At 43.1% G+C, this 15,997-nt stretch overlaps 2 protein-coding genes across 2 annotated transcripts in view; both read left to right on the top strand.

The window, feature by feature from the left end:
• The window catches only part of srrm4 (serine/arginine repetitive matrix 4), a gene marked incomplete at both ends in the record, with an annotated part of 40,847 nt that extends 34,774 nt beyond the window's left edge, over positions 1-6,073 (top strand). The window contains 6 exons of the mRNA XM_079734116.1: positions 1,403-1,550; positions 4,441-4,721; positions 4,847-5,038; positions 5,272-5,373; positions 5,468-5,623; positions 5,839-6,073. Coding sequence (XP_079590242.1) covers positions 1,403-1,550; positions 4,441-4,721; positions 4,847-5,038; positions 5,272-5,373; positions 5,468-5,623; positions 5,839-6,073 — 1,114 coding nt within the window. The remainder of the gene's footprint in view (positions 1-1,402; positions 1,551-4,440; positions 4,722-4,846; positions 5,039-5,271; positions 5,374-5,467; positions 5,624-5,838) is intronic.
• A 2,173-nt stretch (positions 6,074-8,246) lies between these two features.
• On the top strand, positions 8,247-15,640 carry hspb8 (heat shock protein b8). The gene is made up of 4 exons (XM_079745913.1): positions 8,247-8,310; positions 8,514-8,928; positions 11,040-11,103; positions 14,602-15,640. The coding sequence occupies exons 2-4, from the start codon at positions 8,520-8,522 to the stop codon at positions 14,777-14,779; spliced, it is 651 nt and encodes a 216-aa protein (XP_079602039.1). The 5' UTR covers positions 8,247-8,310; positions 8,514-8,519; the 3' UTR covers positions 14,780-15,640.
• Positions 15,641-15,997: the final 357 nt, after the last annotated feature.

The following is a 15,997-nucleotide window of genomic DNA, read 5'->3' as shown; positions in this document are numbered from 1 at the left end:
GGCCGCGTCCCGGCCATACCACACTGATGACTGATAGGGGGAGAGGTGACTCGCGCCTCCGGCCATCCCCCGCTAACCCCATCCCTCATCCCTCGCCCCCCCATCCTCTTATCTTACTTTCTTCAGAGGAAACGACTCAGGAACCCGGGCAATGAGGGATGTATATGAGGGATTACGTTTAGGATAAATAGTCCTGTGAACAGAGCAGGAAGGGTGCCCCTCCAGCTGACAGTAAGGCACATTGCTGTGAACCGTGTTTCCATCGACACAAGATATGAGTTCATAAATCAAACAGGTCATTATCATTTATGTAATGAAAAATTGGAAATGTCAATCTCTGACATTTAGCTGCAGCTTAAGCATTGATTGATCTCAATTAGGCGGCATGGTGCTAGTGTAATGCTATCAATTTCTATGAGCTTCTCGCTAATGTTATAAATTAGCTTGCAGTTGTTGGCGTCTAGAGTTCCACAAATTTTTACTCTTGCTTGATTTATTTTATTATCTCTAGCTTCACGTTTCATTTGAGTCAAAGAACAAAAGCCTGTCCGTCAAGAAAAAAAATTGCTTTGATTTCTTGAATCAATACATTTTTTTCCTGAAATACCATTTTTCCCTCTGCTGCTATGGTTGAACGACAAGCCAATGAGCTTTCCTTTTGTCACCTGGCTTGATATCACCAGTTTGGCTGGGCGTAGCTGCGTGAGGCAGGCTACATTAGTCTCTCTGCCTCATCTGGGATCCCTCCATAAGCCCTTATGGCATAAGGGCTTAAGGCTCATGATTCCCCTAAGTAAAGGTGCTTGCACACCGCCGCGCGGCAACCGCCCTTACAACCGCCTTGCTCCAGGTTTCCGCCCGGCGGTGTGAAGGGCAGCAGCAGCTGCTTTTGAAAATGCCTGGCCCGGCTGCCACCGAAAGTTTCAACACGGGGAAAGCTGAGCGGTAGGGAAAAGCTGAGCGGTAGGGAAAATCTGTGCGCGTTTACGTGGGCGGCAAGCGCTTCCTGGTCAACAGCCGCTTTTGTAACCACCTCCCCTCTGCCGCCCTTCCCTCATTGAAATGAATGGAGGCGGCGAGTTGCCGCGCGGCGGTGTGAAACCAGCTTAAGACAGCGTGGGGTGCCGGGAAGGAAATTCAGTTTTTTGACCCCTATATACTAAGTTTTGGGGAAATTTTGAATAATCTTTTAGACAAAATGTTACTTTAATAAAATGTTGGAAAATGCTTTTTATACATTACTGATCAATATCAGCATAGTACTGTGCTACACTGTCCTGTCTGTCGTCAACACCACAACCCTAAAGGCCAAACAGCCCATTAAAAAAGAACACATTGGTTTCTTATTCTGCTAGTGTCATCTTGAAGGTTGTGTTAAGTGTGTTGTTCCTGCGCACCAAAGGTATCATCTACATGAGGTGAAGGAGCATGACTCGGGGCGAGAGGAGTGCAGGACAAAGCTGAACGAAAGAGACTTGGAGTGGAGACCAGCGGTCAAGTCAGTGTGTAATACTGCTCCACAATATGTCTCCACCCTCTCCAATGGCACCGTAAGTACTGCTGGGAAACAACCACTCGCAGCTTCATCTGAAATCCTCACGGAGTGGGGCCATGTCAAACACTGAGGACCAATGTGGAGATGTTTCAGTAATTACAGATTCAACGTTGGTTGGGAAGTACACATAGATAAACTTCAAATCGTTAACATATTCAGGTTATGCAGTGTCTACTAATCACATGTTTTGCAGCCATATACTTTTGAAACCTAACAGAAGTTTTACATGGCCTAAATTACTTCCTTCTCTTCTTCCATGAACTCCTTATTTTAACTTAGCATAAAAATGTACTGTGACCATGTGGAGATTCTTTCAGTTTTGAAAGGTTGCCATGTATAGTGGTTCATAACAGAGAAGCTTTTGCAGTAGTAGATAAGCTTTAGTAGAACATGTCCGCCATTGACAGCCCTTATCTTCAGAAACAGAAATTAGTAACTCGTCTCTTGTGTTATCTGCAACCACGTGTATTCTTTTTAACTTAATCAAGGTAGGAAGCCACTCAAATCAAATGCCATTTTAATTCCTCTTGATGTTCTGATTGATTGATAAAAAAGTATACCTTTTTTTATCTTTATTATTTTATTTCGAGAGGCATTCCATTATATTTGTATTTTCTTTCAAGAGGTGCAGGCCTTTTTAAATACTATCTGAAGACATACCTTGAAATCTTGTGGATTAAATTAAACTTTTGGAGGCTGAACGATTGCTGCGTATACTCTAGGTCAATGTAGAAGAATAAATTCAAAGTTATTGAGGCTCTAATGATTTTTATATTTCAAAGAAATGTTTCTCATCCAAAGTATTAATTCTTTGACAAAAGATTATTGGTCAAAAAGAAGAGCTGAGTGCTGTCTTTTTTTGTTGCCAAGTTAATCAAAATGAAACCTGAAATTGCTTTGCATTTAATACAATCTGTAGATTTTGATCACTGAAAGCAATTCTGACAGCAAGGGTTGATTATAGTACTGGACCCTGCCTAATGCAGTAAGATGCACACAGTACACTGTCTCTAAATTCTCATTATATTAACTGAAATACAAGGAAACAAATGTGCAAACGGGTAATAAATACAGCTCAGTATTTTCCTATACTTGGAAAAGTATAGAAAAAAAAAAGTATGGGGGGGGGTTGCACCGTCGATATTTACGCCACTGCCTGCTTGTATAACTGTATTAGACGATGACAAGCAAAATGAAAGAAAAATATATTTGAAAAAGTATTTACAGGAAACTACAATAATCAATGTATTTACACCCTCAAAAGTTATCTTCTGGAAAAATAGGTGAATCATTTAGTTTATTCTCATATATGCTTCGGAATCAAAACACATTATTCTCCCCAACAGCAATCAGTATACTATGTTAATCAGACAAGCAGTTTGTAATCCCACACCACAGGGCTTTCAATTGAGATTCAATCATGTTGACACAATGTTAGCGTTAAGTGCCTCCAATTTTGTTTACCTTCATAGCAAAATTGAAACACTAAAAAGAAGCGTTTGGATTTTTTTTCCTCTCTCTGATGAATAATAAAGTAATTTATCAGTAGAAATAAGGAATTCACTTTTCCTAGAACCTACAGCCATGTCATTTTGTAATTTTTTACATTAATTATGTTAGACTCAAAAGAAAAGTATACTATCTGTCCCTCGTTTTTCTGTGTTGATTTCTGTCAACATTTTCAAGGTGTTTCTAAATACATTTACCAATAACATACTTTTGAAATGGCATTATTTCAACGAAACATTGACTGGTAACTACAATTTGTATATTTAAATCAAATCGATATTTCACTACTGCAAAATAATTGATGTTCATTTGAACCTTGTGCTTAGAAATGTGCTCAGATTTGTGCGAAAAGTTGCAGATGCATATGGTAATAGAAAGTGATTTTTTTTATGTACTTTATGTTTTAATAAGTCAAAACACACTTTTCTAAACGTGAACCCAAAAATCTGAATAACAATGATCATATCATGCACGAAAACTATGAATCATATTCCAAAAACTACAAATCAATCCTGCATTTAGGTTTTTTTCAGAAGAACTTAAATTATGGCCCTGGATAAGCAACCCTGTTTCAGTACCACTACATCGCCGGTAACTTTGTTATCCCTATAAAACAAATCAAGCTACCTTTCGAAGGAAAGAAAAAGGAACATGCCGGATGTTCATCTCACTGGCTCTGGGTTTGAAGAGAGGGTTTTGTCTTTTACTTGCAATTCACAACTCTAATGATGCACTTATGTTGCCCGCTCTCCCCTTTTCTTACACCTTACGTACTTAAGGAGGAAATCTTGATTGGTAAGTCGATGCTATCCGCAGTTTAGGGTTTACTGTAGGTCGCAGCAGGGTCTTACATAGCAGGAAAACAAAGAGGCAATGTTCTGAAAGGCTGTTAGTAGTTAGACTCATGGGATCTCTCTTTGTCTGCAATCCTTTTCCTTTCTACATAATGCCCATTTTTTGATGTGTGTTCAATGTTCTGTAAAATAGCATTAACTTAATGGGCGGGGGGGGGGGGGGGGGTATTGTTTTCTGTTTCTCTCTCTTTCAAGATAGAGCCGGTAGATCTTCTCACGCAGTTTCTTCTTCTTTCTGTTTTGTTTATTGTTCCTTTCATATCTTATCTTTTTTTAGCTTAGAGTTAATTCAGCTCAATTTCTTTCTTAGTTTCCTGTAGGGTTTACCAGAGTGTACATTGATTTCATGGTTATTCGCATGCCACAAAATTTGCATGTCATCTTTCAAAGTCTTCTTCTGAACTGTAGAACTTTTTTTCTATGCATTAAAGGGGGAATATCTGCCTTTGTGTAATCTAACAGGTAGCCTGCTCCAGATGGCAAATCAGTGGTTTGAGATTGTACTTCTCTGTCTCTCTGCAGATTTTGCCATTACAATTTGGAGACAAGCTATTACACGCTAAAGGGAATCACGGCCATCATGATTACGATTCTGGGAACGACACGTCTTCCCCACCTTCCAATAAAAACAGCATCTCTCAACCAAGTGGCATCGTAGACAGCAGCAAACAATGCCAGGGTTTGGCATCTCCGGATAAGCTGAAGATCACAGAGCGCGACTCTGATTCAGGAAACTCTTTGACAAGTTACGCCTCACTGTGCACTGCTCTCACTGAGAGTTCAACCTTCTACGACGGGACAAGGTAGGTCCGCATTCCATTGATTGGAGTGAATCTTGAGACGACAGAACTGCTATTAAGGGCTACCTTGGATAGTGTGGATCATTATTAACTGTACATCCTTGAATTTTTTGCTTTCATACAAACAGCAAGGCACTGAGCGTGGAAGGTGAGGATGTGCGTCCACGGAAGAGGAGGCGTTCTAATCTGAAGAGGAGTCGCTCCTCTCGTAGGAGGCAGAGGGAGAGGTCCGTCAGGCACAGTCCAAGCAGGAACTTTTCCTGTGGGAGCTCCACACATACAGAACACTCATCCCGGAGCCGGTCACTGTCATCTTGCAGGTACGGCTCTCTCTTCCTTTATGTATAGTGTTAAGTATTATATGTGTGATATGGTGGTAGGATAGTGCAGTAGTGAAGGTGTTCGATTTCCCATCCGAAAGGTCCTGGGTTTGATTCCCCCCCCCCCCCCCCCCCCCACCCCCCCCCACCCCATGACCCAGAAGTCCATGACTTGACGTTGTGATTGTTCATGGTTTGAGGCTATTGTCATCTTGTATCTTATCTCGTTGTAGCCCGTACTCCCGCTCTCCGAGCTCCTCGGATGCTTGTAGGCGGAGGGGCAGCATGGCCAGCACAAGCTCCAGAGACAGTTACTGTCGATACAGTCCTGACAGGTAACATGAGCCAAAAACCATTCATCCCCCTGCTCTCCATCTCTCATCCGTTTGTACTCATTGAGACGGTGTGTTGTCATGTCAAACTCTTTAGACCCCGAGACAGGAAGCGGTCGTCCAGCTACAAGGAAAAAGCCCAGAAGCGGAGGAATAAGGAGGGGAGGAGGAAGAGCAGGAGGAAGTCCTACTCCCCCATGAGGAAGAGGAGGAGAGACTCACCAAGTCACCTGGAAGCACGGAGAATCACAAGGTGAAGGCAGCACGATTTAAAGTCACTGGATTTTTAGATGGATATTTTGGTGTCTGCTTTGCTGTTGCAGCCACATGTGCCCTTCTTGGATAAATGGAAGTCAATTGATTGATAGAGCTATCTATCTGTCCGTCTGCCTGCCTGCCCTTCTGTCTGTCTGTCTAACATTGTAGCGTGCCCCATGTTAACCTTCTCTGGTTCCCCCTTCCCCACAGTGCCAGGAAGAGACCCATTCCCTACTTCCGGCCCAGTCCCTCATCCAGCTGCCGTTCCACCAGCGTATCGTCGTGGAGCAGTATCTTCACACGAGGCCACAGTCGGACCTCTGGCCACAGCTACAGGAGCAACAGCCGCAGCTCCTCCTGGAACTCCATCTTCGGGACTCGAAGCAGTCGCAGCAGGAGTCCTAGTTACGTGAGGTTGAAGAAAAGCAGCAAAACCAGGCGGTAGTATTTCACGACGAGAGGCTGATGATGACAATGTATTTATTTGTGTTGCATTTGCGTAAAAAGCAGGGATGGTTGAACTGTATCACCTACGCATGTCTCTGCATCGGTTTTAGGCTTGAAGAGGTGAAACAATCCCCAAGGGTGTCCTTGTCTCTTACATCTCTTCTCATGTTGTCTCATCTGCACTCAGAGACACTCCTTGGGAAGTGTATGGCGTGGTATGTCAAGTTTTGTCAGGCGCTGTCAAACCGTCAATCTATGGTTATGTTATATTGTTGATAATTTGTTTGAAATGCATTGAGCGGTGTAATTTAACGTTGATTGGACACCACAATTTTGCTGTCACGTGCAGACCTTTTGCAAAGATTGATTCTGTAACGGGGCTGCTGTTCCATGTGTTTTCATACTGTGGTAGAGGGCCCGTTATCGGGGATAAGGAGAGGTTTATCACTTTGGTCTCCGCACTTCAGAACACAAAGAATGAAAGAAACACTGAAAAATGAAAGGAGGCGGTTGCACGGACGGCAAGCAAACGGCCTGTCACTTGAAAGGCCAGGTTAATTTATCTTCTGATCAAGTGGAAAAGCAATTGAAATGTCAGCCCTGGGTAATGTAATAGGACGCCTTCCAAAAACGTGTAGAGGAGAGTCTGTGAGAGTTCTCTGCTGGAAAAACACCCAGAATATCTCAGGACATATTTCCTCTGACAGCCAGGCGGGAGCAGGTGTCTGCTACTCTGCCCGGAGTAAGACATATTCTAAAGTTGTGTTTTTATATATTGTTGCTTTGAAAGTTTGGTTTAATGTATATTTTTTATTTAAGCTGTTTATTTGGTTGCTTTGTCCTTTTAAAATTTTTGACACAAATGCTCATATGCTGTATTTCTTCATGTACCCGCTGAGAAAGACAACACATACCTCATCTTTTGATTTTGCACTGATCAGATTGAATGGTGAAACGTCCAAAAGCCCATCCAAACATTTGTAACATTTCTATCTTTGTGTTTATTTGTAGTCGCCAATCTTTCTATGCAACCCACGCTTGTTGTGTAGTCTGCTGTGTGTCTGTGGAATGAATTACAGCTGTTTTATAGAACGTCTGATTGATTTGATCCCAATATCATCGTCTGGCTCTCTGACCATTGTAGTGAAACTCGCTCTCTGGGCATTCATTTCACTGGATGTTAAGTCCAGTGGCCACATGAGGGAAAGCGATTATTCCATTGATAATAACTCCTGATTTATAATTTTGAGTGTGCGCTGCCGCACACGTCCAAATAGAAGAGTTTTCAGTGTAATGATGTCCCATTTTTTCTACATCAGCTCTTCCACAATGTTAAATAAAAATGAATTTAATATGATATAATGAACGTGGTGTAGATATGAACTGTATAGATAAAGATGGGTGTTGTATAGGTCTACATGGTTATTTAATCATATTGTTAAGTGACGTCAACTCTTCGTCTTTGTGATCTTATTTTATAAAATTGTTCTACTTTTTGTCTTTACTTTTATTGTTCCTCTTCAAAAATGCTCTAAGAATGTCCTAGAAACCTGATAGTAAATTGGTGTTTCTGTGTTAAATAATGCATAGCCTACTCCATTACTACCCATATAAAGAAACATACTGTATTTTACAAGATAATATGATTTTCTCCTGACCCATTTAACAGTGGCTGAATTTGACTTCATATAACGTGTCCCCTGAAATAACATTCCCTTTATGTCAAGAATAAACTATAAACTATATGGCCATGTTGTAAAAAATAAATAAAACAATATTGTCGGCAGTCCTTCTTGCGCTCATTCTTAGGGACTCTGTTCACTATCACCCTTCGGGCCTGGGTTACACACATTTGACATAGCTGGCATTAGGCTTACAAACACAACTCCAGGTTCCGTTATCTGAGCCGAGTCCAAACAGAAAACATAACCATTACCTCTGCAGTTTGATCCGTGTCGTGACATCAGTGTGTTTGACCAGTCTTTCCCAATGCGTGGTCCTCTATTTGCATCAGAGGGGAGGGGTCTGTTCGACAGACATAATTTGGTGTGTGAGTGACGGGTCACGAGAAAAAAAAGAAGCTATATTTGGTGGGGAGGGGAGGTTCTCTGGTCAGCTGCTGAGCGTGGTGGGTTGAAGATCCAACCAGCACTTTCTGGACCCCTGTTAGGAGCCAAGCCGACGTATAAAAATCTCACAGAAGAAGAAAGTCGACTACAAGTGAAGTTTAAAACGGTAAGCTGCCGTTGAGCTTGTAGTTAGAGCAGTGAAGTTCTGGTGAAGTTGCGTGGCGTTATGCTGAGTACTTCACAGACAGTGGGCCTACTATAAAGACACACAAGGAAACATTTATAGGCCCTAGGCGGCCTATTCTTAAATCGTTGGTGTAAAACAACGAGCTTAACTTTTGGATTTTCCTTTCGTCACACTCCTCACAGCTGGGTATGGCAGAGGGAGACTTCTACACGCTGGGGAACCGACCGCGGATTGCTCGGGATCCGTTCGGGGAGTCCCCGTTTAGGGAGCAGTCCCCGTTCAGAGACCGCTTCATGGAGGACGACTTCGGCATGACTCCGTTCCCCGACGACCTGGCCATGGACTGGCCGGGCTGGGCTCGACCAGGCAGGCTCAGCACCCGTCTCAGCAGCACCTCGCCGTTCAGCACCACTCTCCGCCCCGGGTTCTCCCAGCGCGCCTCCACGGGGGGTCCGACGGTGTACACCACCCGGTACAGTGAGACGTCGCCCCCCACGACCCCCGGTGAAGAGCCATGGAAGGTCTGCGTCAACGTGCACAGCTTCAGGCCGGAGGAGCTGAGCGTCAAGACTAGAGACGGCTTTGTAGAAGTTTCAGGTGAGATTCCACTCTACACATCCACTGCGAAAAGACCCATTTAGCTTATTCCACATCAGGTTAAATAATCATCAAATATGATTATTTAGAAATGTATGCATCAAATTAATAATATATATATAGCAATAATATATAAATTATAACACTTACGCCCTAAGCAGATAAACTTAATTTTAAAGGACAATAAAACAAAATAACAAAGCAGTATGAAGAAAATAGCAAAAAGTAGGTTGATGTTTAGTGTATGTAGGCCTACAGTCTTTCGGTCTGAGATAAGCGCTTTTAAATGTTCATTATTTTTATGAACGACCCATAGCCTGAATGTACCACATGTACTTTAATGAGTTAGTCCGCTTCTGCGCTGACGTCCATGACATCGAAGGCCTACATAACATTGCTGTTGAAATGTACTGTAGCAGACATTCAACAAGAACATTACATGGTCAGTTAGAAGATACTTAGTGCCTTGGGTCCAGACCATATGACCGCTCGGAGGAGGCGACGGGCTGGACCATTCTTCAGCTCGGACACCTGTTTTGGATTCCTGGAGAATCATTCAGCCACCCAATGAGCTACATTTAGAATGTAGGCCAGGGACATGACAACAGTCTCTCTATACCCCACCGCTCTTTAGCGGTAGTGACTCTGCTCTTTGGAAACCCATGTTACTCCCAACCTCCACCCTGAGTCATTTGCTTTACCATTCTGCTGAATGTGAAGGCATGACGAGGTACTTTATTTAAAGAGCCAGTCCTGCCATGATACTTTTAACATATAAAAGACAAATACCAGGGCAACCTAGGACACTGTTGTCCACTGCACTATGCTTTTGATAAGCACAGCCTCCCTGTCTCAGTTGGGTCATTCCATCCCGGACAGACGACGTCCGTGGGTCGACCTCATTCTAAAAGTAGTCGACAGGAAGTGTGTGACAAGCGTGTAACATGCATGGATCACCCAGTGCCGGAGAAAGATGAGAAACGCCATCGTCTCTCGCAACGCATCAATGGAAGAAATAGAAAAAACAAAAACATAATGATTCACGTTCCAACTGTCAGAACAATCACCGTCCGAGGAGAGAGCAACAGGACCGAGGGGAGAGTAGGAGAAGCACAGTGCGTATTGTGCTGTCTGTTAAATAAAGTGTGATCAGATGATGTGGGCCCCTGTTTTCCCTGAGCGTGTTACACAGTGCGTATGGAATGTGATATCTCCGTCAGGAGGCACACGGGGAACAGGGAGAGGCAGCCTGCGCGCTGATCCCTCTCGGCCAATTTTCCATTGTAACTTGCTTTGGAGACGGCAAGTTTTACTCCTTAAGTCATCGAGAAGTGCCGCTAATCATGTGATCCCACTGGCCAGCGAACCACAATGAAATCACAGGCGAGAGTGTAGGGTAGCACTGGGCCCAGCTCGCAGCACTGATTGGCCGGTGGGTGGGTGGTTGGCAGGGATAGGGGTCAAGGGGGTGAGGGGTGCGGGTGGTGGTGGTGGTGCAGCCTCTGACATTTAGCAGACCCAGAGCAGCTGCTGGTGTGGAGCCACACAACAGCCGTAAACAGTACTTGGAAACGGAGGCTGGTTGCTTGGGTGTGGGGGGGGGTTTCTAGGCCGAGTTGTCACCCTGGTGGAGCCTCTGTGTTGTGGGTCTGCCCACTGTACCTAAGAGGAGCGGATGGGTGTCTGGTTGAGTTCACTCCATATAAACACACATGACTCTCTCGTGTGTCGAAAGAGTGTATGTAACACTCGATGACTCCGGGGTGATTTAAAACACACTCAAGATGGAGACTCCATCTGGCAGAACAGAGAAATAAAGTGTGTCTTTTAAAGGCAAACGAGGAGAAACTTTGTTTTGTTCGGTCCTGCATCCCGCACGTCTGCTTTGCTGACAGCTGATAAAACTTGTTTTATATTCTGTGCAAGAAATAATGAATATAGATCTAGGGTTGGCGGTGTGAGATACATGTGCTATAACTAAGGCGGTTTCTCATCTTTATTGACCTTGTCTGCTCGCTTGAAATACATAGCACCGATGACAGAACCAATCATTACAAGAGATGATTCAATCCAGGTTTCTCCCTCACTGCTCCACTATCGTCTGTCGACAGGCAAACACGAGGAGAAGCAGGAGGAGGGAGGCATCGTGACCAAGAATTTCACAAAGAAGATACAGTGAGTATTTCTAATGCCATACACAATAACAAATGTACACCTATTCACCTATCACATTGTCCTGTACTTTTCAGGGCATATAGCGTTCTGTTTTTTCATTCATGGTTAATTATAACATTGATACCAATGTCTTATAAAGGGCCACTTTTACTACAATGCATTATCATCCCTTCAACAAGGCTTGCTAGTGCAGATGTAATTTAATTTTAGTCATTGCTTCCACTATATAGACATCAACTCAAATGTAGCTTTTTGTGAGCGTGTACGTTTTCTTGTAATGTTAGTAACTGCCCATCACAGGCAGTTGTTTACTAAGGGTTCAGTGACCGATGTCACCTAGTTTCCAAGTTTAATTTCACAAGTCTACTCGCATGACAGCATCGAAAGGATACGTGACACTTTACTGAGTGCTGCCCAGAAACTTTTAACCAAGTGCTACTGTCTCAACACCTTCTGTTGGGACGTCTTCTGTTGGCAGCAGAACTCTGATCCCATCAAAGCGGGCCATGGGAAATTCCATAGCAGTCAATGAGTTCACCTTTTAATTGGACAGTGAATGACTTGAAAGAGTCGCTCTAATTGGTATAGCAGCCTACCGTCTCTCCGCTGAGCCACCCCGGCCCCTTTTAATTTCCTGTTGGCTTATTATTCAGCGGCTAGGCTAGGCTAGCCAAGCATCAATCTCACTGCAGTGGCTTAATTGAAACGCTCCCAGTGGCTGTCTGTGTACTTCAGTTAAGCTCAACCTGAAGCAAGCAGCAGATACATGGAGCAACAGAGAGGGGGAGATTAAGATGCATATATAAATGGTTAAATAATACAAAAACCTCCAATGAGAGTTGGCATGAGATTGATAGCATAAAATCTCTGATCAAACACTCAAACTCACTTAACACTTGTTATTCTCAAAGAGTCCACATCTCGAGTGGAGTGTGGGGTTTCAATAAGTTATCAACATGTTTACTTCAAGTTTTCTTTGGCAAATTATTAATAACAGTCTATTAATATGTAACATCTGTAGCTCAACTACTGCCTAATGGAGTATTTCAGGACCCTGTCTCTGTCTGTCTGTCTGTCTGTCTGTCTGTCTGTCTGTCTGTCTGTCTGTCTGTCTCTCCCCCTTGCTCTCTCTCTCTCCCTCTCTGTCTATCTGTCTGTCTTCTCTCAGTCTTTCTGTCTCTCTGTCTCTCTCTCCGTCTGTCTGTCTCTCTCCCACTGGCTCTCTCTCCCTCCCTCTCTGTCTGGCTGTCTGTCTTCCCTCTGTCTTTCTGTCTCTCTGTCTCTCTCCATCTGTCTGTCTGTCTGTCTGTCTGTCTCTCTCTCTCCCTCTGGCTCTCCCTCCCTCTATGTCTGGCTGTCTGTCTTTTCTCTGTCTCTCTCTCCCTCTCTGTCTATCTGTCTGTCTTGAAGCATGGCTGCTAGTGTGTGTGTGTGTGCGTGTGTGTGTGTGTGTGTGTGTGTGTGCGGGCACATGTGCACACACACATTGAACTTATTTTTGTATGAGTCACTCGCATTGTCCCCCCTGTAGCACCCTGTGCCCTGCAGTGTTTTGGCAACAGCGAAGTCAATGTTTGAGATAAAATTCAGACCGTTGCTTTGGAAAAAACCAACTCCTCTTCACTAGACAGATACCATTTCTTTCTCTAGTAACGGTCTAACCTGAGGGATTTCACTTCCACTACAGAAGAACATCCCTGTGATGCTTTGTTCCTTAAAAGAGTGTGTTTGGGAGGGTGAGTGTGTGGAGACCATCTAAGTTATGGTATATTGATAAGTCGATTTGTAGGATGTTAATCATTGGACTCATGGTTCACCCTTGACCAAACTTAGTTCTTTGTTGCGTCTTAACTATGTACTGGTGGTTCTGTTCCTCAACCTCTGTAGCGGTGGTTCTGTTCCTAACCTTCTGTACTGGTGGCTCCTCCTCCTCTGTACTGCTGGTTCTGTTCCCCACCCTCTATACTTCTGTTCCTCAACTTCTGTACTGGTGGTACTGTGTGTAGCTGTGCATGTGCATGTTTTTCTGTGATCTTGAGCTGTTGTAATAATAATGATGATCTTTCCTTTGATGATGTAATTGTACTCTGCTATTATCTTACATCACTTAGCGGGAAATACCTCACAAGACGCAGAACCTACTGTGTCACTCTTGAAGCATATTCATTAAACATTGTTTCCACCGTCCCAAATGATTCATAAACTGCTGGAGTGCTGGTTCAGCCACCCCGGTAGCCGGTGGTTTATTAAAAGCTATATTCTACAATATGTTAGAAAAGAGCTTCATTTGAAGTGCTTTGGCTGACCGCCGTTCTTAAGGGAGAACATGCACTTCAGAAACCCTGTTGCTGAGGATGTTCGGGCAAAGGACTTGGACTCATTAGTGGTTGGTTATCAACTTATTACTGAGGGGATTACTGCCCTCACTAAGTCTGAGTCTGAGTCTGACACCTTATCCACTACCAGACTTGGACCAGGATCAATCCATAGCACTACTATGTAACCCACTGCACCACTTTTCATCAACAATAGGTTATTTTAAGGTTTGCTATACCTTTGAAGCATTCAAAGACCATAATTAGTGAAACATCAGTTTTTTTTAAATTATCAAATATTGAGCGATATTTAAACAATCTTAAAGTGATGTTTCTTTCCATCTGTTACTGCTCACTTTCTTTCTGGGACACAATCCTGTGAATGCGCTCCTGAAATAGAGCTATTATCTTCACCTGAGTGAGAGCGACACAATGAACAGAAGAAGGGGAGAAAGACAGAACACTATCTTTGACCTGTCTGCCTGCCAGATGCCTTAAGTAGATAACTGGAGTGTACCGTGATAGAAAACTCACACTTTGTGCAAGCAGACTTTCCAACATAATTGGACACATACGTTTTTCCTCTTTTACAGATAGTTGATACTTGCAATAAGGTCTTTATTATTTCAAAACTTGCCAGATAAGATGAATAAGGGGGAATATTATTGAATAAAATCCTTGCTGATATTTAGTTTTATCTCCCTCCGCCTGGAGTTAAATGCTGTTTCACACCTTGCAGGCAATTTAGCTTTCATGATGAGGTGTCAATCGAATGTCCTCACACTTGTATGCATACCAATACATGCAGAGGTTCATATGGTGATAATGAAAATCCAATATATTTAAGTGACTACCTTTTGAATGACCTCTACCAAGTAGGCTAGAGCACATTTCCAGCATTCTCAGGTTAGGCAATTTATTATTTTTAGTTATAAATTCATGTATTTTTGTTGCATCCATTTACGTACATGTCTCAATCTTGCAACCACACATTATGGCAGAACATTGACTCATTTAAAACAAGCTAAGAACCCAAGTAGACCAGACCAGGAGTTTGACGCTTATCATTGTTTACCACCTGTCTTCCCCCCGCTCCCCACTTCCTCCTCACCCTTCTCTGTCTCTTTCCCTCTCTCTGTTTCTCTGTCTCTTTCTATCTCTGTCCATCTCTCTCGCCCCTCAGGATTCCCACAGATGTGGATCCGGTGACGGTCTTCGCGTCCTTGTCCCCCGAGGGCGTGCTGATCATCGAGGCGCGGCAGACGCCCCCCTACTACCTCTTCAGCCAGGAGGGCACTGCTGAGGGGGGCATCATGCAGGAGACAGAGGGCCCCGGGCCCCAGGAGCCAGCCATGCTGTAGCCACAGGGAAATCTAGGGAGGGGCGGGGCTCAGGTGGGGTCTCACCGCGGAGCAACGTAGTAGAACACACTTTTACAGATGGGGTTGAGACTCAGTCTGGGGGTGCAGACTGGGAAGGGAGGTGTGATAGATCTGTGTAGAGGCGCAGATGTATAGAGGTGCAGACACACATTCAACGATGAGTCTGCTGTGCCTTACGGAATGCAGAGGATGCATGTGGTGAATGATGGAGTCAATGCATGGAGCTCATTTTGAGATCACTTTAATATTTGATGATCATTCATGATTTTATATAAAAGGTGTAATTTCCCTTGAAGCCAATAGTATCATTGGGAAACATCTAGAAAATTTTAAGGACAGAGTTGAAGTTAAATCTGGGGCTTGCGTCTTAGCCACTTTGAAAGGCCTTGATATGACTTATTTATTTAGTAGACCTTGATGTCATATATTTGTACTGTTCCAAATTTAAATGAACATGCACATGGGTAAACTAGAAAAAGAACAATATTGCACAACACCCATGATAGATGACATATAACATGTGTATGATGAATAACAAAAGCCCTCCAAAAAGTGATGTTGTTTTGACAAAACAGGCTGCCGTGATCTGACTCCTGAATGTGGAATGGAAGACCGATATTTCTGTATTCTACCTTATTGTGATGTTTGTATGTATAAAGATATGTAATTATATCTGCTAAACTAATTCAAACCGTACTTGGATAATAATTGTATTTGGATGTGTTTTGATCTCTTAAATTCTTTGGACATGTTGTTTTCTATAAACAGCTTTTTGATTTTGTTCTACCTTTTATTTTTATTTTGCCGACTTTGTATTGGTTTGTCAATTAAACATCAGTCTACCTGTGTTTTTTGCATCATCTTTTGTTTGAATGCCATACCCCATAGATTCAGTGTGCCTGGTGTGCTGTTGTCTTTTGTAATATAAGAAACCTTGGGTAGATTAGCAGAAAAATGTAGCCCTGTGTGAATTGACAATGTCCATGAATGGCTGATTGGGACAACATCTCACAGGGAGCAAAGCCTGAGAATAAAGAGAAATTAAACGTTGCCTGGTGTGAAATACGGTTACGTCCTTTGAACTTAATGTTTTCTCCCAACTATTCTCCCAACAAATTTGTATTGAAATACTTCATGCTGTTTTATAAATTTTGATAAACTACTATTCCTCACACCGACATAGTAGTCTTTTTTTTA

Source organism: Pollachius pollachius, assembly GCF_949987615.1.
Source record: "Pollachius pollachius genome assembly, chromosome: 1".
NCBI classification, from domain to species: domain Eukaryota; kingdom Metazoa; phylum Chordata; class Actinopteri; order Gadiformes; family Gadidae; genus Pollachius; species Pollachius pollachius.
Note: the sequence above shows the minus strand (reverse complement) of the source record. Positions and strands in the feature narration are given on the sequence as shown.